At 41.0% G+C, this 23,743-nt stretch overlaps 1 protein-coding gene across 1 annotated transcript; it reads left to right on the forward strand.

Annotated features, from left to right (window-relative positions):
- Window positions 1-1,438: 1,438 nt before the first annotated feature.
- On the forward strand, window positions 1,439-20,376 carry npdc1a (neural proliferation, differentiation and control, 1a). Its single transcript, XM_069514305.1, has 9 exons — window positions 1,439-1,852; window positions 10,678-10,827; window positions 17,566-17,673; window positions 18,005-18,229; window positions 18,351-18,417; window positions 18,642-18,732; window positions 18,860-18,939; window positions 19,085-19,184; window positions 19,299-20,376. Exons 1-9 carry the CDS (start codon window positions 1,747-1,749, stop codon window positions 19,368-19,370), a joined length of 999 nt encoding a protein of 332 aa, XP_069370406.1. The 5' UTR covers window positions 1,439-1,746; the 3' UTR covers window positions 19,371-20,376.
- The last annotated feature ends 3,367 nt before the right edge of the window (window positions 20,377-23,743 follow it).

Here is a 23,743-nt window from a genome sequence, read left to right on the forward strand (position 1 = left end):
CTCTTCCTGTGATAATGAATTCTGGCATATTAGTTTATACAGTTAAAGGTTGTGTAATACAGTATAAGACTCTCCTCATCCTGGTCACATGGTGTTCACCTCTGTTACAGGAGCATCCAACAAATAGACTCAAGTTCAGTTTCTTTCCCTGGAACAGGGAAGTATCCAGTTTCTAAACTCTACCAGTTCATAGATTCACAACATCTTCAAGTGCAATCTATATTCTGTGCGATAACAAAGAGGGAACCGCTCTTCTGTTTTATTGTATTTATTTGGTTGTCTCATCAGATTTTAAGCTTGTTTTTTATTTTTATCAATTTGCACAGATTCTGTAGTAGCATCTCTAATTTTTATTGCACTGCTTTCACTTGTACCATGACAATACATTCTATTCTATTCTAATTCTGTCCTTGCTCTTTGTTTGGATATCAGTGTCTTTCAGCTCCGACCAAACAAACAGGCCGGGCCTGTCAGCTGACTGACTGTGAAAGAAGAACAGAGTTAATGGATGGATTATACGTATTGTTTCTTTATCTGAGGTATATTCATTCCTTTAAAATGTCTCCTGAGGCATCACCTCACTGCACCTGCTTCATTCTGCTGAACTGGCTAACCCTCGCTTCATCTGCTCATTAACCATCGTCTTCATTATCATGAGCTCGTCCGCTTCATGTTACACTGATGAATACAAATGAATGAATGATGAGTTGATAAACCATTAAATCAATTTTTATGAATGCACGTCACCGGTCTTTCTACGTCATCACGTCGTCACGTAATGTCTGCGTTGTCCTGTCGCTCATTAAAGTGCTGCATTCAGGTGCTATAAGGAAAAAGGAACTTTACATTACGAGACAATAATTTAAAAGTGGAAACTTCTATTGGGGTTTTAGTTGTCAGGGTAGAAGTGGGTATTAGTTTATATACATTGAACAACTGAAGTTTTAAATGAAATGCATGATTGAATTTCTTTTAAATAAATATTGTTTGAGCACAGTCTGATCACAAGCTGTCAAATGGTTTGTGGTCATTGTTGTATGTTTTTGTGTCCAAGGATGTCCAACAGGTGAAGACAGGGGCCCCTCACCCTCAGGCCCCTTCATGGGCCTGTGCCCCTCACCGCCAATGAATAATCCATGTGAGAGTTTTGTCTACAGCATCATGAACAACAAATCAGACTGAAGAGCGTTACAGAGCGATCGCCAGTATCTGTCTGTCTGAGGTAAATCATTTTTTATACTCAATTTATATTAATATTTATTATTTTGTATTTCATAACTCCAGAATGTTATATTTGTTTGATTATATTTATTATTTAATTTCACAATTCTACTATTTGAACTTTTTAAGGAAATAAAGTGATACCTCTGAAATAAAACATACCTCTGTGACAGGCCTATGAAGATTTATTCTATTCTATTTACCTTACTCTGCTTTCGGAGTAGACCGTGAAGGCAGCAAGTCAAACACGCTCACACTCACTCTCTCACTCACTCACACGCACACACGCACACACTCACACTCCTCCTCTATCTTTAGCGCAGCGGTGGATTACCCTGTGCGCACTGTGGACAGACGGAGCTCCGGTGCGACCTGTTCGGCTTAACCGTGTCGCGCGTCTCGCTGAAGCCTCCGTCACGTAGAACAAGTCGACGCGTCGAAACCACACAGAGCAGAGAGCTGCGATGGGGGAATGACAACAACCTCCGTCTGCGGTTCTCCGTGCCCGAGAAGAAGAGTCCGAGGATGCTGCTGCTCTCCAGCCCGAGGAGCGGACGCCTGCGCCGGGCCTCGCTGCTGCTGCTCGCTGCGGTGCTGCTGTGCGTGGTGTCCGTCAGCTGTGGCCTTCCAGGTAAAATACACAACTCTTCACACTGACACACAACCAGCACAGCACAAAACAATGTCCGTAGATTTAGAGTTCACGTCCATTACACTGGAGTAGTTTGCTGTTGTGAAAGTGAACCTCTCGGAGAGGCAGTCGTGTTTCTGTGTTTCTTTTCATTTGTGTTGTTGTATACATACTTTACTAACATTCTGTGGGAAAAGGAAAAGATAATGGTGCTTCCTTGGTGCGTTTCCTTGTACTTTTACTCTTTTTACTCTTCTACATTTACTTGAAGTTTAATTTTATTGTATAGACACATTTTTTAACTCTTATACGCTTGAACTCTTTTTACTCTTATACTTTTATTTCCTTTTTTCATATATTTAACTTTAGTAAACAGCTTTTCACTTAGTGCTGTAGTAGTAGACCATAATATGCAGATCTGTCTGCAATATATCACATATATTTCATATTACGTACATATTTTCTTTTTAAGGTTCTTATACTTTATTTTAACATTGTTACTTTTACTAATACTCTTTTACTCTTATACTTTTTACTAGATTTTATTCTGTAGCATTTCACTTATTGCTCTTGTACTTTAGGTTCCTTCTCATTGAACTGCAGTATTCTCTTCTTAATCGGATTTATGGTCTGATTCTGAAATAGCTATATGTTTATTGTTGTGATTTATGGCTGCACTTTATTCTTTATTTGCTTAAGCTTGTCTTGTTTTGACAAATAATAATTCAACCCTATGCCTGTGAAACATGAGAATCTTATAGTATATTTGAAGAACAGTACTAATCTCAGTTTGTGTGTTTTTAAACTGTATTTATATTAACTGTAAGTGACATTTATGAACACATTCAACTATTTATCATTCCAGCAACTAGTTCCTCTGGAAGCTGGACATGTTTATGGGCATTAAGATAAACAGCATCTCGGCTTTAAAACAGTGTGGGAGAACCAACAGCTGGACTGTCACATGTGATCTTTAGCCTTTATCTGACACACACACACACACACACACGACACACTTACAGCTTCGGCCTGCGCACAGATTAATGTGAACTTATAAATGTTAATAGATTTTTTCATTTCAATTCCTCATGTTGTGTCTGAAAGATGGAAACAGACAAAGCGTGAATACGCTGCTGTGTCTCTCGCTGAAAAGAATAATATTAGGCCTCATCTGCAGTGATAGGGTTCTGCTTGTGTGAAGGGGGTTGTGATTTCCACATGACACCTGTTACATTTGAATGCATCTAGTGAAAATATGTCAGTATGTTTATGATGTGTTGTAAACACAAAACGAGGGGAAATAACAATATTCTTTTACTCGAATTTGAAATTGCTTCTTTGTAGCTGCAGAGCAATGTTCCTTAAGTCGTATCTGCATTTCCTTTTTTTTTTTAATTAAACATCATTAAATATATTGGAGGCGCTTGGAAAGCCTCAAAAAGCACGTCCAGTGTTGCAGCGAGTCAGCGCTCTCTGGGCAAATCATGCCAGAGTGTGGCAACAGCATGAAGAGCATAGCAGGTCAGGTGTTTGATTCAGCAAATATCGACACATCATCGTGTGTAAACATAGGGAGCGTTTTCACAGAACACTGGGTTCGTGGGATGGAGGGAATCCAAAATCTCCATAAAGCCAAATTAATTACAAAACCTGTGTCTGGTCTGCAGGCTGATAAACAGAATTAATTGCCTTCATTTGCAGAATTAGTTTCTTGATTCAGGTTCAGTGGTGCATTTTGAATTAGTAGCAGCAGAATAGTCACTTTCTTCACGAATAAAAACAATTCAGACAATGTTCAGACAATTTGTCCAGACTTAATCTTTTGCATGTTAGGAGGCAGGACATAATGTACAAATTATTTTGCGGAAATTATAGTTTACAGCTCATCGACACCATCATCTAACCGTATACAAGCTATCGAATCTTGTTTCTCTTCAAGTTGACATCTTCGTCGGCATCGTCTTCTCTTGACACTATGCACGGGGTGCTTGAAGGAAAAAAACTCCACAGAATGTCCAAGCGACATTTCACACACAGCCCCTCTGGTAAATTTCAGGAGAATGTCCTAAGTGCATGTCTGGAAGCAGCTTCATCTTTGTGTCTATCTTCACCTTTGAATATTCAAATTCAGTCTGATTGTATTTCAACTTTGTAGTTCAGCAAACCCACATAGAAGCGGTGTGATGATTTTTTAGGGAGCTGCTGCCTCCAACCTTTTCCTCCACCAGGATTAAACTGTAAAGATCCATATCTCACACAAACACAGCTAATGGCTATAGTGTTTTCCGGCAACCTTTTTTTTTTTTGCCCTGCAGCTAAATTAGTCACCTGTATTGTAGTTAGGGATTTAGAGCACACACAAACACTGAGTGGATGACCAACACTTATGACTGGAGAATAAGTGCAGTGTACGTTTGTAATGAAGAGGCTGGTTATGGGTCATTTTTAACCTCCTGAGAGGCGTCAGGTTGAAGTGGGTTTGAACTGTGCTCTGTCCCAGTCGAGGAAGAGTTGGTGAGCTGCAGGGTCACGGACAGACTTCAGGAAACAGAACATCGTGCCTTGGCTGGAATGAGGAACAAGGCAGTGGTTTAACAAAAGATTTACAAATTCTCCAAAGCTGTAAAGAGAGGCTGACAATGAGCTTACTTTAGTGCTACATGGCTGTGGACAGTGATTTAATGTCTTCTACACATCCACATTTATTCATATCTTTTTTCAGATGGTATCTTTGACTTACTATATATTGCATTTGAACTCAGTGTTTCCAGGAAGTCATTTAGAAAAAGCACTTGAGGTGTGGTATTGCTCCTGTGGTGTTTGAAGACCAGAAAGGGAAAATTACCACCCAATCACATGGTGTTACTCATTCATCATGTTGAAATTACGCAGCAGGAAATATGTGTTGGTGTCATTGTGGTCCCTCGGTGGTCTCAGAGGGAAAGGTGGTCAGCCAAGGTTTCTGATCTCTCTCTCTCGCTTGGTCGAACATTTGGCTTCTTCGTCCGAGAGTGAACAGTTGGCAACCGGAGCTCTGCAGGAAATGAGAGGGCCACGATTAATCAACTCACAGATTGCTCACAGACATTTGAGTTTCAGCTGCAATGAAATACTCTGCTGCCTCAACCTCATCTGCCCTTTACCAGTCAGAACACAGCTAATTTACTGTGTCAACTGTTTTGCATGCAAATGTTTGTATTCATGCGAAGCCACATCCTCACCAAGAATGTCAGTGAGGTTTAAACAGAAGCATGAAAGACACTTCTTTATTTAATGCTTATATAGAGAAATATGCAGGAATCTAAATTTCAGACATGAAGTGAGAAAACGACACTTTCTCCGGACTTTGTCGTTCACGTAAACGTAGCAGGAGATTGTGCGGCTCAGACACTTTCGACACAGGGGAGAGATGTGGCATCAAGCACGCAGGAAGCATCATAGAAACCTGCTGCGATAATGCCATATTTTTGTGCGTCAGCCATTATGACCAAGAGATCTTGAAACGTCATCAACACGCCCGCTCGCTTTCTGTAAATCCTCGGCCATATTCTCACATGGGCTCACTTGGCAGTTTTTAATGACTCAGACATTTGCGTTCTCACAGACAGCATCTCTGGGTATTTTCAGGAGAACATCCAAGTTCAGTACATGTCTGAAAGCAGCTATAGTGAAATATTTGAAGTAGTCCAGTCCATTTCACAAAGTAGTTTATTGTGATCATTCCAGTGAAAGAAATACTCAATAAAGTGTCACAGGACCGCCACAAACAAAATGAAAATAAGGTTAACTCAATCATCTTTGTATAGGAGCTTTCACTGATGTCCTGTTTGCTGCAGGGTGTGCTGCTCTGCTCCACTCTCATCATAATGACACAGTAATTATCCCTGTGTGTAATGCATTAGGCCGGCCATTTTCTGACAGAAGTTACTGCAACAGAAAAGACGACTGACAGAAGCTGTAAGCGATAAGGACAAAGAGACATGACAGCACCATGAGAAGACGAGAAAACAAAGACTGGATCCTGCTTGTTCTTTTACAAACTTACATTCCACTGAGATGGAACTTTCACTCACTTCCTTTTCACCTTTTTGCACAATGCAACTATTCATATATTTCCTGCCTCAGCTTTACTGTGTCTGTCTCTGTGCGTGTGCCTAAACAGGTGCAAAGTCATGCCCTATTTTCAAGCCACGATGGCAGAAAAATGTACGCGTAGGAGTCATTGCATCAGATCATAGTGGGAAATGTGTCAAGATGAAACTATCTCTCTACTTTAGACGAATTTGTCTGTTTCATTTTCTGAGAAATTAAATAATATGGGTTACATCTTTTTCGTTCAAAACTCCGTAGCGAGGAGATCTTGATATAAAAATCTGTTTCCAATTATAAAAAAATCCAGGCGCTTCCTCTGTTTTTCGGAATCAACCGCCTCATATTTCCAAGAATGGTTTTCTGAATTAACAAGATAAATATCGAGATTGCTATCTTGTTACTTCAGAAAAACAATTCAACCCGTTTTTTTTTTCCTTCCATTGAACACATCACACCTCCCTAACGTCATCGTACTGATGCAACAAAAATTAAATAATTTATAAAAACAGCTTTGTGTATTGGAAAGAAATCTTGGTAGAAAAATCAATTCCATAAAGTGCAGGTTCAGAGAGCGGAAAGGAAAACTGACACTGAATAAACAATGAAGTCTCTGACAATGAGAAATTCATATTGTCTCATGGCTTCGACAGAATAGTCTGTCAGCTGATGAAAACAAAGCATTCACAACTAGCTGCTTGGTATTTGTTTGATTTTGTCATTTGAGAGCGATGCATGGTGAACAATCAGGAGCATGGATACACACAAAGTCCCACAAATGTTCACACATACACACATACCACACTGAAATGAACACTGTGGTTACGTATCAAGTGAAGAGCACCCAGCGGAGCGGGTTTCCACTTGATTTGAAGTGCTTGGCTTACTTCCTGTCTGCCATCGAAGGGTCAGGAAACGCACACAATGGGAGTGCATGACCCATTTCCTGTTTTACTCTCACAATCTCTCCCTCACACAATTACAGAGCGGGGGGGGGGGGACATTTGTTCCATTGCATCTAAAGTACATTTTGTAGGAGTCAAAGTGAACGGTGACACGATGCTGTGCACAAGTGTGAGAGTGTAGGTGTGCACCAGCCTGGAGACAGCAGCAGCAGATGGTTAGTAAAGACATTTTTCAAGGACTACTTTCTCAACCCCCCCATTACACAATGTTTTTTAATCACACTTCACTGACACCAAATCAACCTGATATACTGCTGTGACATGTTTGTTTTGTTTTTTAGCTTCTCCTCTGTCCATCTCCCTCTAATTAGCACCATGTGGGAGGCTCGTCGGTGCAAGGCCGCCTCCTATGGCAACTTCACATTCACTTCAGTGACTCGTTTTGTTGTGGGGCTGCTTTTGTCGTCTGATTATCACGATGAGTGTATTTCATCGACTCACCTGTGTTTAGTCTTTTTCACATTTAATACCGATTCACCAAAACCATGTTATTGCGGTGACAATGGTTTTCATGACAACAACAGGTGAGTGGGGCTGAATGCAGTTTTTATTCGTCTGCAGCTCTTCCCTGATTTTCACACTTTATTTTTTCACACCACCTTTTTTTGTTCTCGCCATTGCCCTGCCTCACATGTTCATTATAAAGTACACACACGACAGGTTTTGTTCCTGGGCGTTTGTGTTTATGTATGAGCTGGATGTGCGTGAGGAGAATAATTGCATCTATTCCTGAGACTGCAATAAGTTCCACCACATTAACTTCCCACGTGATGAATGACAGATGCAGCAGTGACCAGAGGTGTTGAGACTCAAGTTGCATTTTCATATTCAACAATGCGGATATTTTAGAAAGTACGCCGTCCTGCTGTTTCTTTTTTCTTATCAGGGCTTAAATGCCTCCTGTTTTGTTCTAGACACCAGTGATTCATTTCATTTGGCAGAACTAACAAATGTAAAATTCTACATCTCTTTTGTGCACAGTGAAATTTATAATTACAGTAAATTATTACGCACATGCAAAGAGACTCTCATGCGATGTAATTTTTCACTATAGTTATCTCATTACGATCTCGGCAGATGAGTGTAGAAGATGCAAACAGACATGTAGTTGTTGGCCTCTATGTTTGCTGATATGCACCATTATGAAAGCTAAATTTAAAGAATGAACCAAAGAGAAAAGATGTGACATTTATACCTATATTTTATATTAACATTTTTTTTAAACTGTAAAATATCGAGTCTCAATTAAGCCATTTTTAACACAGTCTGTATTCATAGGGGCTGATATGTCGGTATTGGAAAGTTTTACTCTCTCATTTCGATATTGGCATCGCCCCCCAAAATAAAGGATATTTAACTTTGGTCCAGACAGTTCTGACCAACTGACATTTAAACACATGTAAACACACAGGCCTGATCTGGCATGAGCCTTCTAATCCTCATGATGCGATAAGGTCAGATAGTTGTAGTTAAGACGTCGTAGGGTTGTTTGATCGGATCTGACGCGATCGGCAGCAGACCTGCACCTGAACAGCCTGTGATCCTCGGACAGATAGCGCAAGAGTCATAAAAAATTTATGATGGACTGATTTGAAAACAGGAATCACGACTGAGGGGAGGAGAATCAAAGGAGAGAGGGAGCTTGTTAAGTTGAAAGGTTTTTATAAAGGGCAGAACGAAGGGTGCTATGTCTTGAGCCTTGGCTTGTTGTAATTAAAGGAGGCCTTGATTGTGTCGCTCACTCCAATGTTGCAAAATTTAACATAACATAAAAATGAAATGACTGCATTAGCAAACACTGCATTAGATATCAGACTGAACCAGCAACCATGGCTGTGTGACAGTAACAGGGCTCAAGGGACATGAGCTGATTCTGACATGTTTTGAATGTAAGAGGATCTATGTTATTTTTTCATTTTTGCATTGTCACGTGGCATCAACATGCACACACATACTCAGACAAATGGATGGATGGATTATACAGAGACTGATGGATGGATAAGTGGATGATATCTTGAGGGAAATGGAAAGAAAGACACGTGGCAGGTAAAAATAGAAGCCACGACAGCTGAAGAAGGACACTGATAATAAAATACAGGAGCGAGAATCAGGAATAAGTGGCGCCTGCCTCGGCACATGTTACACTCTCAGGGATGTGGAATAACTTGGCAACGCGGTCGAGCTAGTGACGCAGCAGTTAAACTTTATAGAGGCGACTGTGGGAGCAGAGACAGATAATGTCAATAAAGAAGAAGCAGCAGTGATGAAAGACACAGAGGGAGTTGTCCACCTGTGTGTTAGTTGTTGTGGCACAAAGTAAAAGGAATTCGCTTTTTCTACCCACGGTGACTAAACCGTTGGCTCTCAGACGTTTCACAAAATCGAGAAATGCTCATGATTTGCCATCACCAGCCTGAGAAAGAAAAACAAAGCTTCTCAGATTACCTCCAGCGTCACTACACCGCTCGCTCCCCCGGGCATCGGACCAGTCGGTGGATGTGTGGATGACGTGGGTGCTGATCTCCATGTGCTGCAAACATGAAGTGTGGATTTAGTTGTTTTCATGGTTGTGTTGTTGGGATTTGTGTGTCCTAGTATTTATGTTGTTGTCTGTGCTGTTTGCACACTTGTAGTCTGGTGTGTTTTTAGTATTCCTGGTATAGGGAAGGGTCAGCAGGTAAAAATTAAATCATCATCACTCATCCAGATGTAGTTCAGAGTCAGTGCATCGTTAACTAACTGAGGGCAGCATACTGGTGCTCAGCAAGAAGGTTGCTGGTTTGAATCCTGCCTTTCCGTGTGGAGGTTTAAAGATCTCCCCATGTTCACATGACAAAGTTGGGGATACATTACTTGGAGACTCTACATTTTTATATGTTGGTGTGTTTGTATGATGACAACCTGCTCAAGGTGTACCCCGCCTCTCACCCATGTCAGATGGGATTGGCTCCAGCTGACATCCGTCTATTATCCACACTGACCCTCACAGGATAAGTGGTATAGAAAATGGATGGATGGATTAACTCAATGAAAATGTAGCTATTATACAAATACATATATGACCTTAAACCACAGTAGCCTCAGTTCATACAATTTACATTAAATACCTATATGAGAAACAAAAACTTGTGTAAGTTACAAATTATTAAATTACACAACAGCTCAATTCCATACTGTTCATTGAACAACACATATTCATTTTCAAAAGCACAAAGTTATGAGATATAATTCTGTGTGTGTGTGTGTGTGTGTGTGTGTGTGTGTGTGTGTGTTTGGACTCCACTTTTGTGTTAAACTGGCAGTAATCAGATGAAGAGCTTATCTAACCTGGTTGCAGGCAGATCCTTCTGAGAGCAGCTGTGGCTCACTCTTTACTTTGGTTTAACCTGACCTATATTGACACAGAGGTGGAGCTCGCCACGTTGCGAAATGCAGAGAATAATTCAAAATGTACTTTTCTTGCCGTCCGAACATTGTTGTCCTATCTGACAAAACCTTGCCCAGATGGAGGGCTTGATAACGTCCCAGCAAATGTTTATGCAAAGAAGCTGTGATGTAACTCAGACGTTTTATTCCTGAATGGAGCTGACACATCCACAGATGAAAGGAGTGTCTGTTATGAAGGTGAATCATCTGTAATTCTGAGGCATTTTCATAGAACGTCATCCCACACAAAGGCTGTTATTCAATTGTCTCGTGAAAAGCGTAGTTTCTCTTTGGCAGCAGTGTGGCGGGGATACTAATGAAACTGTTGTTGTCTCTCTCACCCAGCTGGCCATACATGCCCTCACTATCTAGACTGTGCCAAAGAGGGACGCCACTTCTGCAAGCCGGGGTCCTCCCACTGTGGCCCCTGCCTCTCCCCGCTGCAGGAGAACGAGGAGGGACGCTGTGTAGAGAGGAGGAGGCACCATCAGCATGGTAAGAGGAGGAAGATAACTGCACACAGAAACACACTCCAATGACGCTGCATTCGCTCCACAGACAAACTCACGCTGGTTAGTTTGACCACATAGACACTGATGAAGAATTGAGGTTGAGAGAAGGCAACTTTTCCCAGATCTCCTGTCTCTCACCCAAATAACTAGATAGGTTGAGAAGAATGGAAGGATGCAGGAGTGTTCCAAGGGACTTTGAGGGCCTCAGGCCAAAGGGGCCTGAAGGGGCCGACCTCGATCCAAACCAAATGACCAAACCACATTCTACTTGTATCAAAATGATAAACTAAGGTCATGATATACATTAATGATATTTAAGTGGTAAAGTTTCCCAGACACATCATACACACACATTTAGACGTTCTACTCTTCAACCAAACCTGTAACATTATGAAGCTTTTGCCAGAATTAGAATGGATTGACTGATTTCTTTATCTTTCTTAAATCTCTCGTATGAGTTCAGAGAGCTGTCGTGATTTAGTTTGCTCTGGATTGCTTACGACATCCTCTTGTATTTTTATAATATACAATACAATACCTCAGGCTTTGACAGAGATACAAAGATAGAGTACTGGATTATTTCATTTATTCATCTCCTCAGGTGTTTTCAGTAACGCACCTTAACACAAGCATTACTTCTCTACCGACACAACAAAGAAAGAAAAATAAGATGTCACTTTGTGCTAAAAGAAATTCTCATTGGCATTTTTCACTGTTTTCTGATGTGCAGCCCTTTTTTAAAATGAAAATATTAATTACAAAAACACACAATGTTACACTTCATGACTGAGAGCTGGAACATCTGCTTCTCTCTGGTTGTAACTAAGTGCATGAACAAATGTCTTTCTCTCTTCGTATTTTCTTCACCCCTCTTTCACAGTCACTTTTCTCTATATACCTTTTCCGTTCCACCCTCTCTCTCATTTGCTTATTGATTCTGTGCTCTCCTCTTCTATCAATTTGCGCTTCATGTCTTTATTTCCGATTCCTGTCAGTCTGTCATAAATGTCATTCTTTTTTCTGTCCATTGCTCTTCTATCTACATCCTGTGTCCTCTCCATCCATATCTCTGAGAACCATGGTGCAGACTGATCCTCTGTGGGTTTTTTTAATCCGCCCCTGCCCCTGCTGTGTCTGCAACACACACACATGCACCACCCCCACACACTGCCAGCTTTAATCACTTAGCTGACATGCATCTCTCTCACTCACTCTCTCTTTCTCTGGCCCTTCATCTCCATCACTGCATCCAATGCCATCCATTGCAAGAGCCAAATAAATCTTATCATTCGGATTTCCACGGCATGGCACGCACACAGTGCGCCGGCAATTAAAGAGGGAAATGAAACATCTTCTGTTGGTGTCTTAGTGCCGCTGGCTTTCCTGTGTGTTGATGTCTATTTGCAGGCACATGTGTGTGTGTGTGTGTGTGTGTGTGTGATCTCTGCAGGATAAATAATTTAGATGGGTCTGGAGAGGATACAGTATGGACCTGGCTCAAGTTGTTGGGGGCAGCACCAGAGATGGAAGTAAACATGAGAGGGAGATGAGTGTGGCAACGTACGAGAAAGGATGAGGAGAGGGTGTTTTTTTTAATTTGGTCTGTGGATGAAGACGCTGACTATAACATATCTTGCTGTTGTGTAGCCTACTTGTGTGTGTGTGTGTCTGTGTGTTGTTGTGAATCCAGCAGATCTCAGGCCTCAGATAAGCTCCCTAAAGTGGTTACATAAACCCCCGAGGGACCACAGAACACAGGGATGCACATGGGAGACACACAAATACACGCAGAGTGTAACACACTGAATAACCTGTATTTGGAGTGTTTGGTTTGTCAGTGGCAGGGTGCATCTATGAGTGCATTAAAACACAATAAACAGCTGTAGTCCAGCTGCTGCCTCGGTGTTTACAGAGTCGGCCCTCTCTACCTCCACAGTGGAACTACAGGTTTGCTCTACTGACCAATGATCAGTCAGGCAGGGCTAGTGTGCAGCTCTCTCTTCCCGACAGTGTTGTAATGTATTTTAATTTCCTGGACGTTTTAGGAATTCAAGGATATTTGCGCTGACTGAAAATCTGTCTTCTAGTGTTTCATATTTCCACTCCTTTGAGGATGAGAGTGCACGGCAGAGGAATGAGCGAGGCAGGCGGCTCTTTTTATTGCAAGTAGGACCTGCTTGTGTTTGTCATGGAGGCGTGCACTGCCATTGGTAAACATACAGTATGCCTCAGAGCCATGTCCTTTGCTCTGAAGACGCATAAACACAGTAAGAAAGATATTTACATGCTGGTAAATTGAACTGTCTCTTCCTGTGGAACCTTTTTGTAAAATAACCTGTTTAGATGACATCAAAGTACATGTGAAGAGGCGTTACTGTTATGGGTTAACATCAAAAACAACCAGACACGTCATTTTTTTCGAGGAACTCGTGATGAGTAGGGTTCCATCAATGATGTCCGACAATGTAAGACAGCACTTTAGGCATAAATTATTGATGTGGGCTAAAAAGGCACTCGTAACAGGCGATTACATGCACCGCAAATGATCTGTGGCAAAGTCCAGAGTGGTGGTTTTTGAAGAATTGAATTTAAAGTTTCAGCAGGAGTTGGTGAAGACTGACATACATTGGAGCTGAGAGTGTTTCTGACAAAATCCCTCTATATTAATATTGTTGACAAGAGCTTTAATCTGTGTCATCTCTATGAGGATGGTAGAAACCATAGAACATGTTTTATTTTTCTCTGGAGTGAGACTGCGTGATATGAGCAAAATCTCATTTCCCGAGAGAGGTCATAAGATATCTTGATATCGATACCTCCGATTCCATTTTTGGAATTCTCAGCCCTACGTTGTGTCACGGGCAGGAGCCTCCTGAGAGTCTGGGGTTTGTTTGAGTCTGTTTTGGGGACCAGTTGAATAAGTATTATTTTCTGTTATGTGTCAGACTTTCCAGACCCAAACAACAATCACGGGACAAAGGGAGCCCCTGTTTAAAGCACGAGCTTCTCATTTTGTTTGAAGTTACCCCGTTCCCTCTCCTCAGTTGTTGCTTCAAATGAAGAAAAATATTACAAAGTACAAAAATAAACGATAATAGCCGACAAATATGATTTTAAAGATCCGGTGTTCAGCTTTAGACCTGACTGTACTACACCTGCTCTTACTTGCTCCTCACTCCTCTCTGTTCTCTGATGGCTCTAGCATGAGAATGAGAATAGGGACACCTAGTGGTGTCATTGTGCATATTAAATAGAGATTTGGAAATGATTGATATTGAATTAGACAAACATTACATCATAATAACAAACTTAACGTCAGACATTAAGGAAGCACTTCTGCCTAATATGTAGTGAGCAGAAGAACCTGTTGTCTCAGACGTGTGTTAACACAAAAATGATAAAATATGTCCCTATTAACATGTATTTTAATGTTGTGGAAACTTGAAAAGTGGCTTCTCATTTGTTTCTCTCTACCTGTTGCTCGTTCTTACTCTTACATCCAAAGAATATTTTGCACACTACTGAACTTGTTTCTCTTCTTTTGTCTACCTATGTTTTTGTATTTTAATAATATTCTATATAGCTGTCAATGAAGTGACAATAGACCAAGACACTCTGTGACAGCTGTTTTTTTAAGCTACAGGAACATTTGACACAATCGTCCGGCAGCCGTTTACTTTGCTGTCAGCTTATCTGATCTCAATCAGATAAGCTGATGTAAAACCAAACAACAAATTCACTAAACAAACAATGTAATTGAGGTTATTTACCCTTTGAGTTATAACACTTAATAGTGCTGTTTTAATAATTAACAAGTTACATTTATTATTATTTATATTTGTGGTTGTTCCACTAAAAGACAAAAAGTATAAATAAATTAATGAATAAATAAGTAAATGTAGAAATAAGTAAATTAATTAATAAATAAACTGTATTTATGTAATTGGTTATTATTTGTTTATATTTACATCAATTTTGTCCTTCATAATAAACTGTCACAGAGTGTAACTGTATAATATAATAGGCTTTGTGCTTCTGTAATATTAAATGGAATATATTACAATAGTCAAATTCTTTGCAATACTTATTTTACTTTTAAATATTCCCCTTATTGAAATGATATTCATATTTTCAACCATTATCCTTTAATTTCAGTTATACTGAAGAAATTAAAAATAAATGTGTTCATCAGCACGTGACACTGGCAGCTGACCAGTGTCTCAATGTGTGTAACAGCCTGAAAACACAGTCAAACATTTACTGAATTTTATTGCACACATTCTTTCTTCGTTCCATTGGTTTGTGAGTTAATTCTTAAAACAATGACAAAGACAGGTGGGAGTGTTTATTAAAGGTTACAGCGTCGCTGGTCAGATTTCTCATATTGACTCAAAGCTCTGTGCGTTCAGCTGTGACTAACTTTTCATAGCATGTGGGAGAAGGAGTCACAGTCACGCTGCACATTTTAATCGTGTGACGCTGTCTTATATGAATAAATCTTTGTTACACTCAAACTGCTCTTATGACCAAGAGGTGTTAATCATGTGTAGATCTGTGTGCCATGCATTACCTTCCCCACTAGAGGGCAGCATGACAATCTATTCTAGAGTATAAATAGTCACTGAATAGGACTGAAGACAGTCTCAGTGAGGGAGGGGATTCAAGAAGTCAACATAGGAAATATTAACTAGGTTTAGTTTTGAAACAATCAAATATTTGTCTTTATAACAATCAGTCAATTTACAGAAAAAACGTCATACTTTTACTAATACTTTTTTTTTTTGTACCGATTTTGAACCGCTGGCACGTTTAGGTAGTTTAATGTCCACAGTTTAAATCTTCTTAAATAATAGATTTCATAATATTCTTCAGTTAAATTCATTATTATTTGTGACTGTCAGCTGAGGTGACTAGTTTGGCCTTATAGATAACACTCTAGTACAGATTCACTCATCTCATCTAAAAGTGTTTAAATTCATCCGAGGTGATTTTCCTTTTTGTTTAGATTCTTTTCTAGTGTTGGACTAAACCGTATAATCACATCACAGTGCATCCTGTCATTTCTACTCAGACAACACAAATACAACATCTGCGAAATCATTGTGGTATCTGTCTTTGTTATAAACCAGAAGAGAGCGGGGGGTAGTGAAAGTATAGTGTGTGTGTTCCTGCATGTGGCTTGGGGGGGGCGGAGGAGGAAGAAACGTGAATGGTCTTTAAGTGGTAAAAGAGCACAGATGTGTGTGAGCCACAATCCCTGTTGAGATGTTTAGTGTTTGTTTGTTGTACCCAGCAGCCCCCTGGGAGCCTCTCAAGAGGTTATGGGTCATTATCGAGCTGGTGACAAAACTCTCTTACACAAGGAGAGGTGTGCGTGCTTAGTCAGTGTGTGACAAACTACACACGTACACAATTCACACTTTTGTTGCGTGATTTCTCAACTTTATCAGGCTGTTTTAAAACCAGCCCGCTCTTCAGACACATCACCAGTAAATGTCTCCTCTTTCCTCGAGTCACCTCTATTTAAACCTGCATTAGCGCACGTTGCTGGCGAGCGCTCGGCCACGGTTGGAGCTCTCTCACCACCTGCAAAGTACAGATGGTGCGTCCCGCCTCCGCAGACACCTGCTATGAAGTGCACTAAATGGCCATTAGTGGAGGGGGGGTAAGAAAATAACAAAGCCGACAGCGAAAGTGCTGGCATGTCATATCATATACACATTAGCCCGGCCAGATGGCCAGCCTGCTGGAGGGAGGGTGACACTGTAATCATTAAAAGTCATGTAGGTGGTTTGTAATCATTTGTATGAACACATTTGTGTTTATCATTTATTCTTCTTACTTTTGGTTTAATCACAATGTCAAACAATCAACTGTACACGTACTGGTCCAGAATGATATGAAAGGCTTGACATTCAAAAAAATTGTTTTGAATGCCAAGCACCTTTCATTTTTCTGCAGTTTACCTAATCTCAAACTTCAGCGTCATCAGCTTCTAGTTCAAACCCCTATGATTTGATATTTGATATATTACAGGGAAAACAACACTTTGATCGCCTCCCTAACAGCGAGCTATGGGCACTATTGTGAGCGTGGCGACTCGAGCTCCGTGAGGCAAAGGTTTGGCTGATTGCTCCTGCCCCCCTGCGGTGCTTCCTCCTGTGGCCACACACACACACACACACTGTTGTCTCCCTGGTGACCACGACAGCGCTGCAGGAATGTGGCTCGCTGTCTGGCCTTAAGGGCTGTTAACAACCGTTTAGTATTGTCCCCTCTTTTTTAACCAGTCCACAAACAAACAAGACACATGGGCACACTCCCCGTCCATCACTTCAGAGACAAGGCCCTGAAACAGACTTGTTGAGAATAGACATGTATACATCTGCCCGATTCAGCATAGGTGTTCTCTCTCTCTCTCTCTCTCTGTCTGTCTCTCTCTCTCTCTGTCTCTGTCTCTCTCTCTCTCTCTTCATGGGTTTTGGACAAGACTCAATAATTGTGTTATCCAGACTTATACATACTGGGCAGCTCAACTCTCTACAGTGTAGAGAGTTGAGCTGCCCTGCATCAGCCACAGGTTCGATTCCGACCTGGCCCTTTGCTGCATGTCTTCCCCCACTCTCTCCTGATTTCACAGTTACTCTTCATTGTTAATACAGGCAACATTTTCTTCAAAAGAAAATTGTAGATAAGTTTGAATCTTGTTTGTCCTGTGCAGTGACTCTCTACCCGGACCTGGACGAAGAGATCGATTTCCTTCAGTCTGTCATCGAAAAACAGGAAGTGTCAGAGATCAAAACTCCGAAGAAGCAGTCCAAACATCCTGGTGAGAACTAAGAGAACGATCTTTAGATAAAAATGTATGTTTAAAATGAGCAAGACATGAATCACTTCCTGTTTGAGTTAAGATGTTTTATTTCAGTTCAGTTTTTCTTGAATAGAATAATATTTTTGTTAGTACCTTTTCTTTTGCTGCTTTAAAACCAGTACCTCTTTTGGGTTTTTCACCTGATCCCCTTACACTCAAGTATTACTTATTACCTGCTGATGCCTTTTTGACTCTTGCTGCTGTAATACTGCAAATATCCCCATTGTGGGACTAATAAAGGAATATCTTATCTTTCTGATTATAACTCTGTCACCTCTCCCTCTCTTAGGTGCCATCACCTCCAAGACAGATGTTAAAAAGACAGAGACAGATGCTCCCAGACATGACCAGAAAAACCAGACCCGTCCCTCTGATGTAAGACTGCATGCTGTCACCGCTGCCCCAGGCCCCACCCTCTCTGACCCACCGACCCCACAGCCCAGAGTCAGTGTAGCTGATGACCGAGCGGATCCCTCGCTGGTCGCCGGACCCAGGAATGACATGATCATCGTCGGTGAGTACGACTCGATGCCCTAAACACTGCGACACCTCAAGATGACCATAAATGCCAAATGCACTGAAAGCAGCAAAGATTAAATTTACTCCCTCCCTGTTTTGTTTGTATCGCTGTGCAGTTCTGATCTCGCTGTGTGTCACTGTTGGCTCCGTGGCAGTGATCCTGGCAACTGTCTGTTTCATCAAGTAAGTCTCAACACATTGAGACACAAGTAAAGCAAGACGAGGATTACTTAATAACTAAACCAGCTCAATCTGCTTTCGTGTTTCTGTCCAAATAATAATCACTCGTGGGTTTGAGCCTGCGTCCATTGGCTTTTCATGTATCATCATCCAGGATTTTTTTAGGCCAGATGCAGGGAACAAGCATCAGTATTGCATGAGACTCAGATCAATCATGTCCCCCACAGGACACAGAAAGAAGCGCGTCTGGTACAGAAGGTTGACTACCCTGCTTTCGGGGGGGGCGGCCAGCCCCCTGCCCCGGCCGCAGGTTCCTCTGTAAGCAATCTTACGTTTACTTTTTTTTGCGCTTGCTTTTCTCGCCACTTCTCACTTCTTTTGAAATAACCCTGAAATATGTCTGGTGTCATTCACACTTCCACATTTCTTCTGTTTTCCCCCTCAGATGGGAGATAAGACTCTGGCCCAGAACGCTCAAATGTATCACTACCAACATCAGAAGCAGCAGATGCTCTCAATGGGAAAGTGAGTTTATGCCTGTCTGTTTGTCTTCACTCTTCCTGTCACGTCACCTTTTCCTGCCTCTCACCCCTCCATGCAGGTTCAACATTTTTAACCACTGTGGTTCCTCTATGCAAAACCTCAGATGATTGTTTTTCTCCCTCTGCAGTAACAAACCTGAACCAAAAGTCCTTGACAATGAGGCCACATCAGATGAGGAAGAGGTGGGAGGAGACTTCACAGTATACGAGTGTCCTGGACTTGCACCAGTGGGTAGACGCACCCACGCACACACACGCACACACATGCACGCACACACACACACACGTAAAAAACTAATCTTTTCTGGTGTTTGTTTTATTCCTTTTTTTCCTCCTCGACAGACTGGAGAGATGGAAGTGAAGAACCCTCTGTTTGATGACTCGACTCTTCATTATCAGGGGACTCACAAGTGAATGCTGAAGACTCAACACACACACACACACACACACACACACACGCACAGGCATTATAGCGATTTCTCTGTAAGACACAACTGATGGGGTTTATAAAATTGATAATTTTCCTGTAGGCCTTTTTACTATAATCTTCCCTGGCTCAGCTTTAAACACAAATGTACTATATGTTGGGTTCCCTTTTAATTTATTTTCTGTTTCCTGTCTTTTATCATATATGCTTTACAGAGCCCCCCCACCCAGGTTTGATCCTATAGGTGTTTTATCATATTTATGTGTTAAAGTCTGATTTTAAACTTCCTTTATCACTTTCCTTTGTTTCTGCAGCTATTTCCAAAGAATATGATACAGGAGCAAACGTATGAACATTACGGACACACACGCATACATGGGCTAAGCTGAAAACCAGGGGCCCTCCCCTGCATTTCATCCTGCATAGCTAGTGGCTAAAACACATTCCCAACAGATACCAGGGAAACACTTAAAAGATGACACTTCTGTAAAGGCTCCCTAACACAACAAGGTTAAGCATTGAGAATGTCACCAGTGGTGTTGCGAATTTCATGTCATATAAGCTGCACATAAAGATTTTATGATGATAGAATGGAATATATATATATATATATATATATATATATATATATATATATATAAAAATAAATGAGAATGAAGTACTTGATGATCTCTGTGTGCATGGTTTGACTGTACCGTGTTTGAATCATGGCAAAGCTTCAGCAAGTTACTCTGCCTCCGGTATGTACGCATCCTGACGACGGAGGAGGAATGTACAGTAAAAGGTGACTTCTGAGCACTTGAATGAAATTTTGGAGACAAACTATACTGATGGATGTGTTGGTGGTAAATATCACTCTCTTGTATCGTCCCTCTTTCCTCTTGTCGGTACCAAGTTACCCTTGTGCTGCAAAATGTACATACGAAGAGTGAAACCTTTTCTAGACATTTGTACATGCAGACCAAGGAAATAAAACTTTTTACCACACGTGAACATGACCTTTCTTACCTTTTCTTTTTTGTTATTCATGGTTTGCGTCCAATAGTTTCAAACTATTTTTGGACATTTATTTGAAGGAGATGTAGAAATTACAGGAAATTAGGGAGAGATAGATCCCTGGACAAGAAATAATAAAACATAGAGGGGGTGGGGGGGGGGGGTTATAGGTCCCTGCAATAAGTGTAATGAAAGTGTGTTTTTTATGTCCACTGAGGCAATTTTGGTTTAAGATTATATGTATTTTACATGTTTTTATCCATATTATTTCATTATATAGTGTAGTATACTGCACATATTTTACATGCTTCTTACCAGTAATATTTATATATTCTTCACTGGAGCAACTCTAACAAAACTCAATTTCTCCCAGGGATCAATAAACTATTTTCGATTCTGCAACTACACCCAGAAAGAGGGTGTGTGTGTGTGTTGGGGAGGGGATGGAGAGTGTTGTGTCCCCATTGAGCCACACACGGCCATTAAAGCCCTTTGTGCTGGCGCACAGTAGAAAGAAGGCAGCCATTGGCCGTCAGATGAAAACCTTGAGCGGGTGGAGGGTCGGTGAAGGTGGGTGTCAAAAGCAGGGCCGTTAGGAAGGAAATCAAGAAGCCATCAGACTTGTTTGTGGGAGACGATTGTGCTGCTCAACAGGAGGTGCGGCTCTTAAATTCCACTCTTATTATTTCATCAGTCGGGTGAGTGGCTGAGATTTTAAAGTTTAGATATCATGTGTTTTCTTTAAACAACATTATTATTATTATTATTATTATTATTATTATTATTAAGCAGTAAATCCCTCTATAGCTGAGAAGGTGGACAAGACGAGAGCCTTCATTTTTTTAATCCTTTTTTTCCCCCATCCCCCAGATCCAGGACACTGATACCTCCTGAACATGACTGTAAAAGGCCCTTGAGGTTCATTGATAGTGAATTTTAAGTCTCTATAAGAGATTCCTTCAAATTCAATGAATCTGAACCATATTTTACACAATGATAGATATCAGTTCCCTCAATATGTAGGGGTTAGGTTATGCCCCAAACATTTTACAAAACTTTAGTAGTATTTCCTTAATCTTGCTTAGAAACAAACATACAAATGAAAAATCCTTGGCAGAGGTAACAACAGCTCAACAAAACCTGCTCAGGGTTCACATCAGCAAGTTTCCTGCAAAAATTTAAAAAGCCCCACATGCAAACAAAGCACTTGTACGCCCACAATATTTCCATTAAATGTACAGTGTGGTTAGAAGAAGAGTGAGTGGCAATGATTGTGCAGCTGCAGTCTCACAGCGTTATTTTGGTCATGTCAGAGGTGCAGCGTTGTTTCTTCTCTAGTGTGACTCTAGTCTACTTCACCAGCAGGCTTTCTTCTATTTCCTTTATCTCAACCCCCCACCCCCCTCAGCTGTTTGACTGGACCTGATCTGCGGGTAGTGAGCAGACCTCTGAGGTGTTCTGAAGAGGCCACTTAAAAAGAACTGAAGACAAGACCTGAGACATCTGAAAAAGGCGGTGGGGGGGGGGGGACCAGATACTCCTCTCACACATCTCCTCCTCACTGTACCCAGCTATTCAAGTCTGACCCCTCCACCCCGAGAGAGTTGTGCTCCACTGCCCCTTTCTCTCTCTCTGAAGCACAGCCTAAAGTCTACCATCTCTCTTGCTGTCCTGTCTTTTGCATGACAATTATACCCCCAAGTCCATGGCCCAGGACAATGCTTGCATGGCTGAGGTTTGATGTCTTTTAAGCTTTTGACAAGGGCCCTTGTGGTATCCCCTAGGTCCCCTGATCCTTGACCTACATGGGTGCTTTATCAGAGGACAGAGAGAAGCATGATCTGCTGGTTAGGGAGGATTTTTAAAAGTAACTCTGGCCAATGGCACTTCACAAGGACACCATAAGGGCACGATATAAATTTGAGGTGTAACATATTTATAGATTTCTGTCTGGCATCTGCTTTGTCATAATTTTCTGGTGTTTATCCTTTTTATTCAGACTTGTATTTTTTGTCACAGAGAAATTTTACATATATTTACAAAAAAGGAAACATCAAGGAAACAGCAACGTCCTCAGTACAATTTATAAGTTGATCAAATGCCAGCGCTCAAGTGTTTTTTACTATATATCAAATCATTGTAGTTTTTTTAAGGTCACTGGGATTTGTGGTTTGGTAGAAAACTTCGAGGCGGCTGTTGTAATCAGTGTCCAATAGAACTACTGATGTGAACTGGGAAGTTTATAATATACACAACAGATTTACAATTCACATCAATATTTAAACCAATAATAATTCTATAAAATGAGAAATTAAATGTGAGATATTATCTGATCCTTGTACAGGAGTCAGGCACCACTCCATTATTAAAGGCCAGGAGGTAAAACTTCCGAAGAATCTGAAAATGAATATGATAGACTGTTATTTCAGGCTGGACTCCACCAATATGCATAATTGCATAAGTTTTCTTCACAACTTGGGTATTGCACCTGCAGACAACACCGTGCTCCTCAGACCAGTTTTGGACCTTAAGGGCTTTTCTGCGCAGACCAGAGTGAAACTTGTGTCTGGTGTTTGTTTCAGGGGGAGGAGGAGGATGAGGATGAGGAGGGGGATGTGGTGGGTGTGGGGCGGAATCAAAGAGTTGAGACTTATTGTTTCAATCTGAAAAGGAGCTAATGGTCGGCCATCGCAACTCGGCATCTGAAATCCACGGGGTGCCCCGGGGCCAGCTCGTACAATGGCACCCTCCCTCCCTCCCCGCAGTGCGTCTTCCTGCCGCAATCTGCGGCCAACGACTCTCGCTGGGGGGAGCGCATCTGCACCGGTGGATCGACCATCCAGGCTTTTCAATGAGGGAACGGGAGAAGTTCACCTGAATGATGTTGGTGGTTTTATCATCCAAAATCATCCGAAATCTAGAAAACTCTGTGCGTCCTCATCCAACCCAAACACATCCTGACAGTGCCCAGATCCAAAAGAATCCTCGGATCTTTATTAGATTCAAATCTCACTTTACATTTACTTTTTAAGGTGCAAAAACGTGTTTTATCTATTGAAAACTTGAACAAATAAAAATAACATTTAAATCATCATTAAAGTATTTGTTAGATCACATTGTTTCTAAATGGTTGGCTACAATTCACAGGCCATTTTCCTCTTTTAGACAGAATGATTTATGAGCTATCAAACATTGTTTTCAATTAATTAAGGTCATTTGCTTTATCACATTTATTCAGGGTGACAGGCTCACTTCATTTATTTAAACATTAGAGGTGATTTTAATATCAAAGCCATCTCCTTGAAGATAAATAATTCAAACAAGTCCAACATTGTGATTAATGTATGAGGTGAGCATGTTATAG

Source organism: Paralichthys olivaceus, chromosome 18 (genome assembly GCF_024713975.1).
Source record: "Paralichthys olivaceus isolate ysfri-2021 chromosome 18, ASM2471397v2, whole genome shotgun sequence".
Taxonomy (NCBI): Eukaryota; Metazoa; Chordata; class Actinopteri; order Pleuronectiformes; family Paralichthyidae; genus Paralichthys; species Paralichthys olivaceus.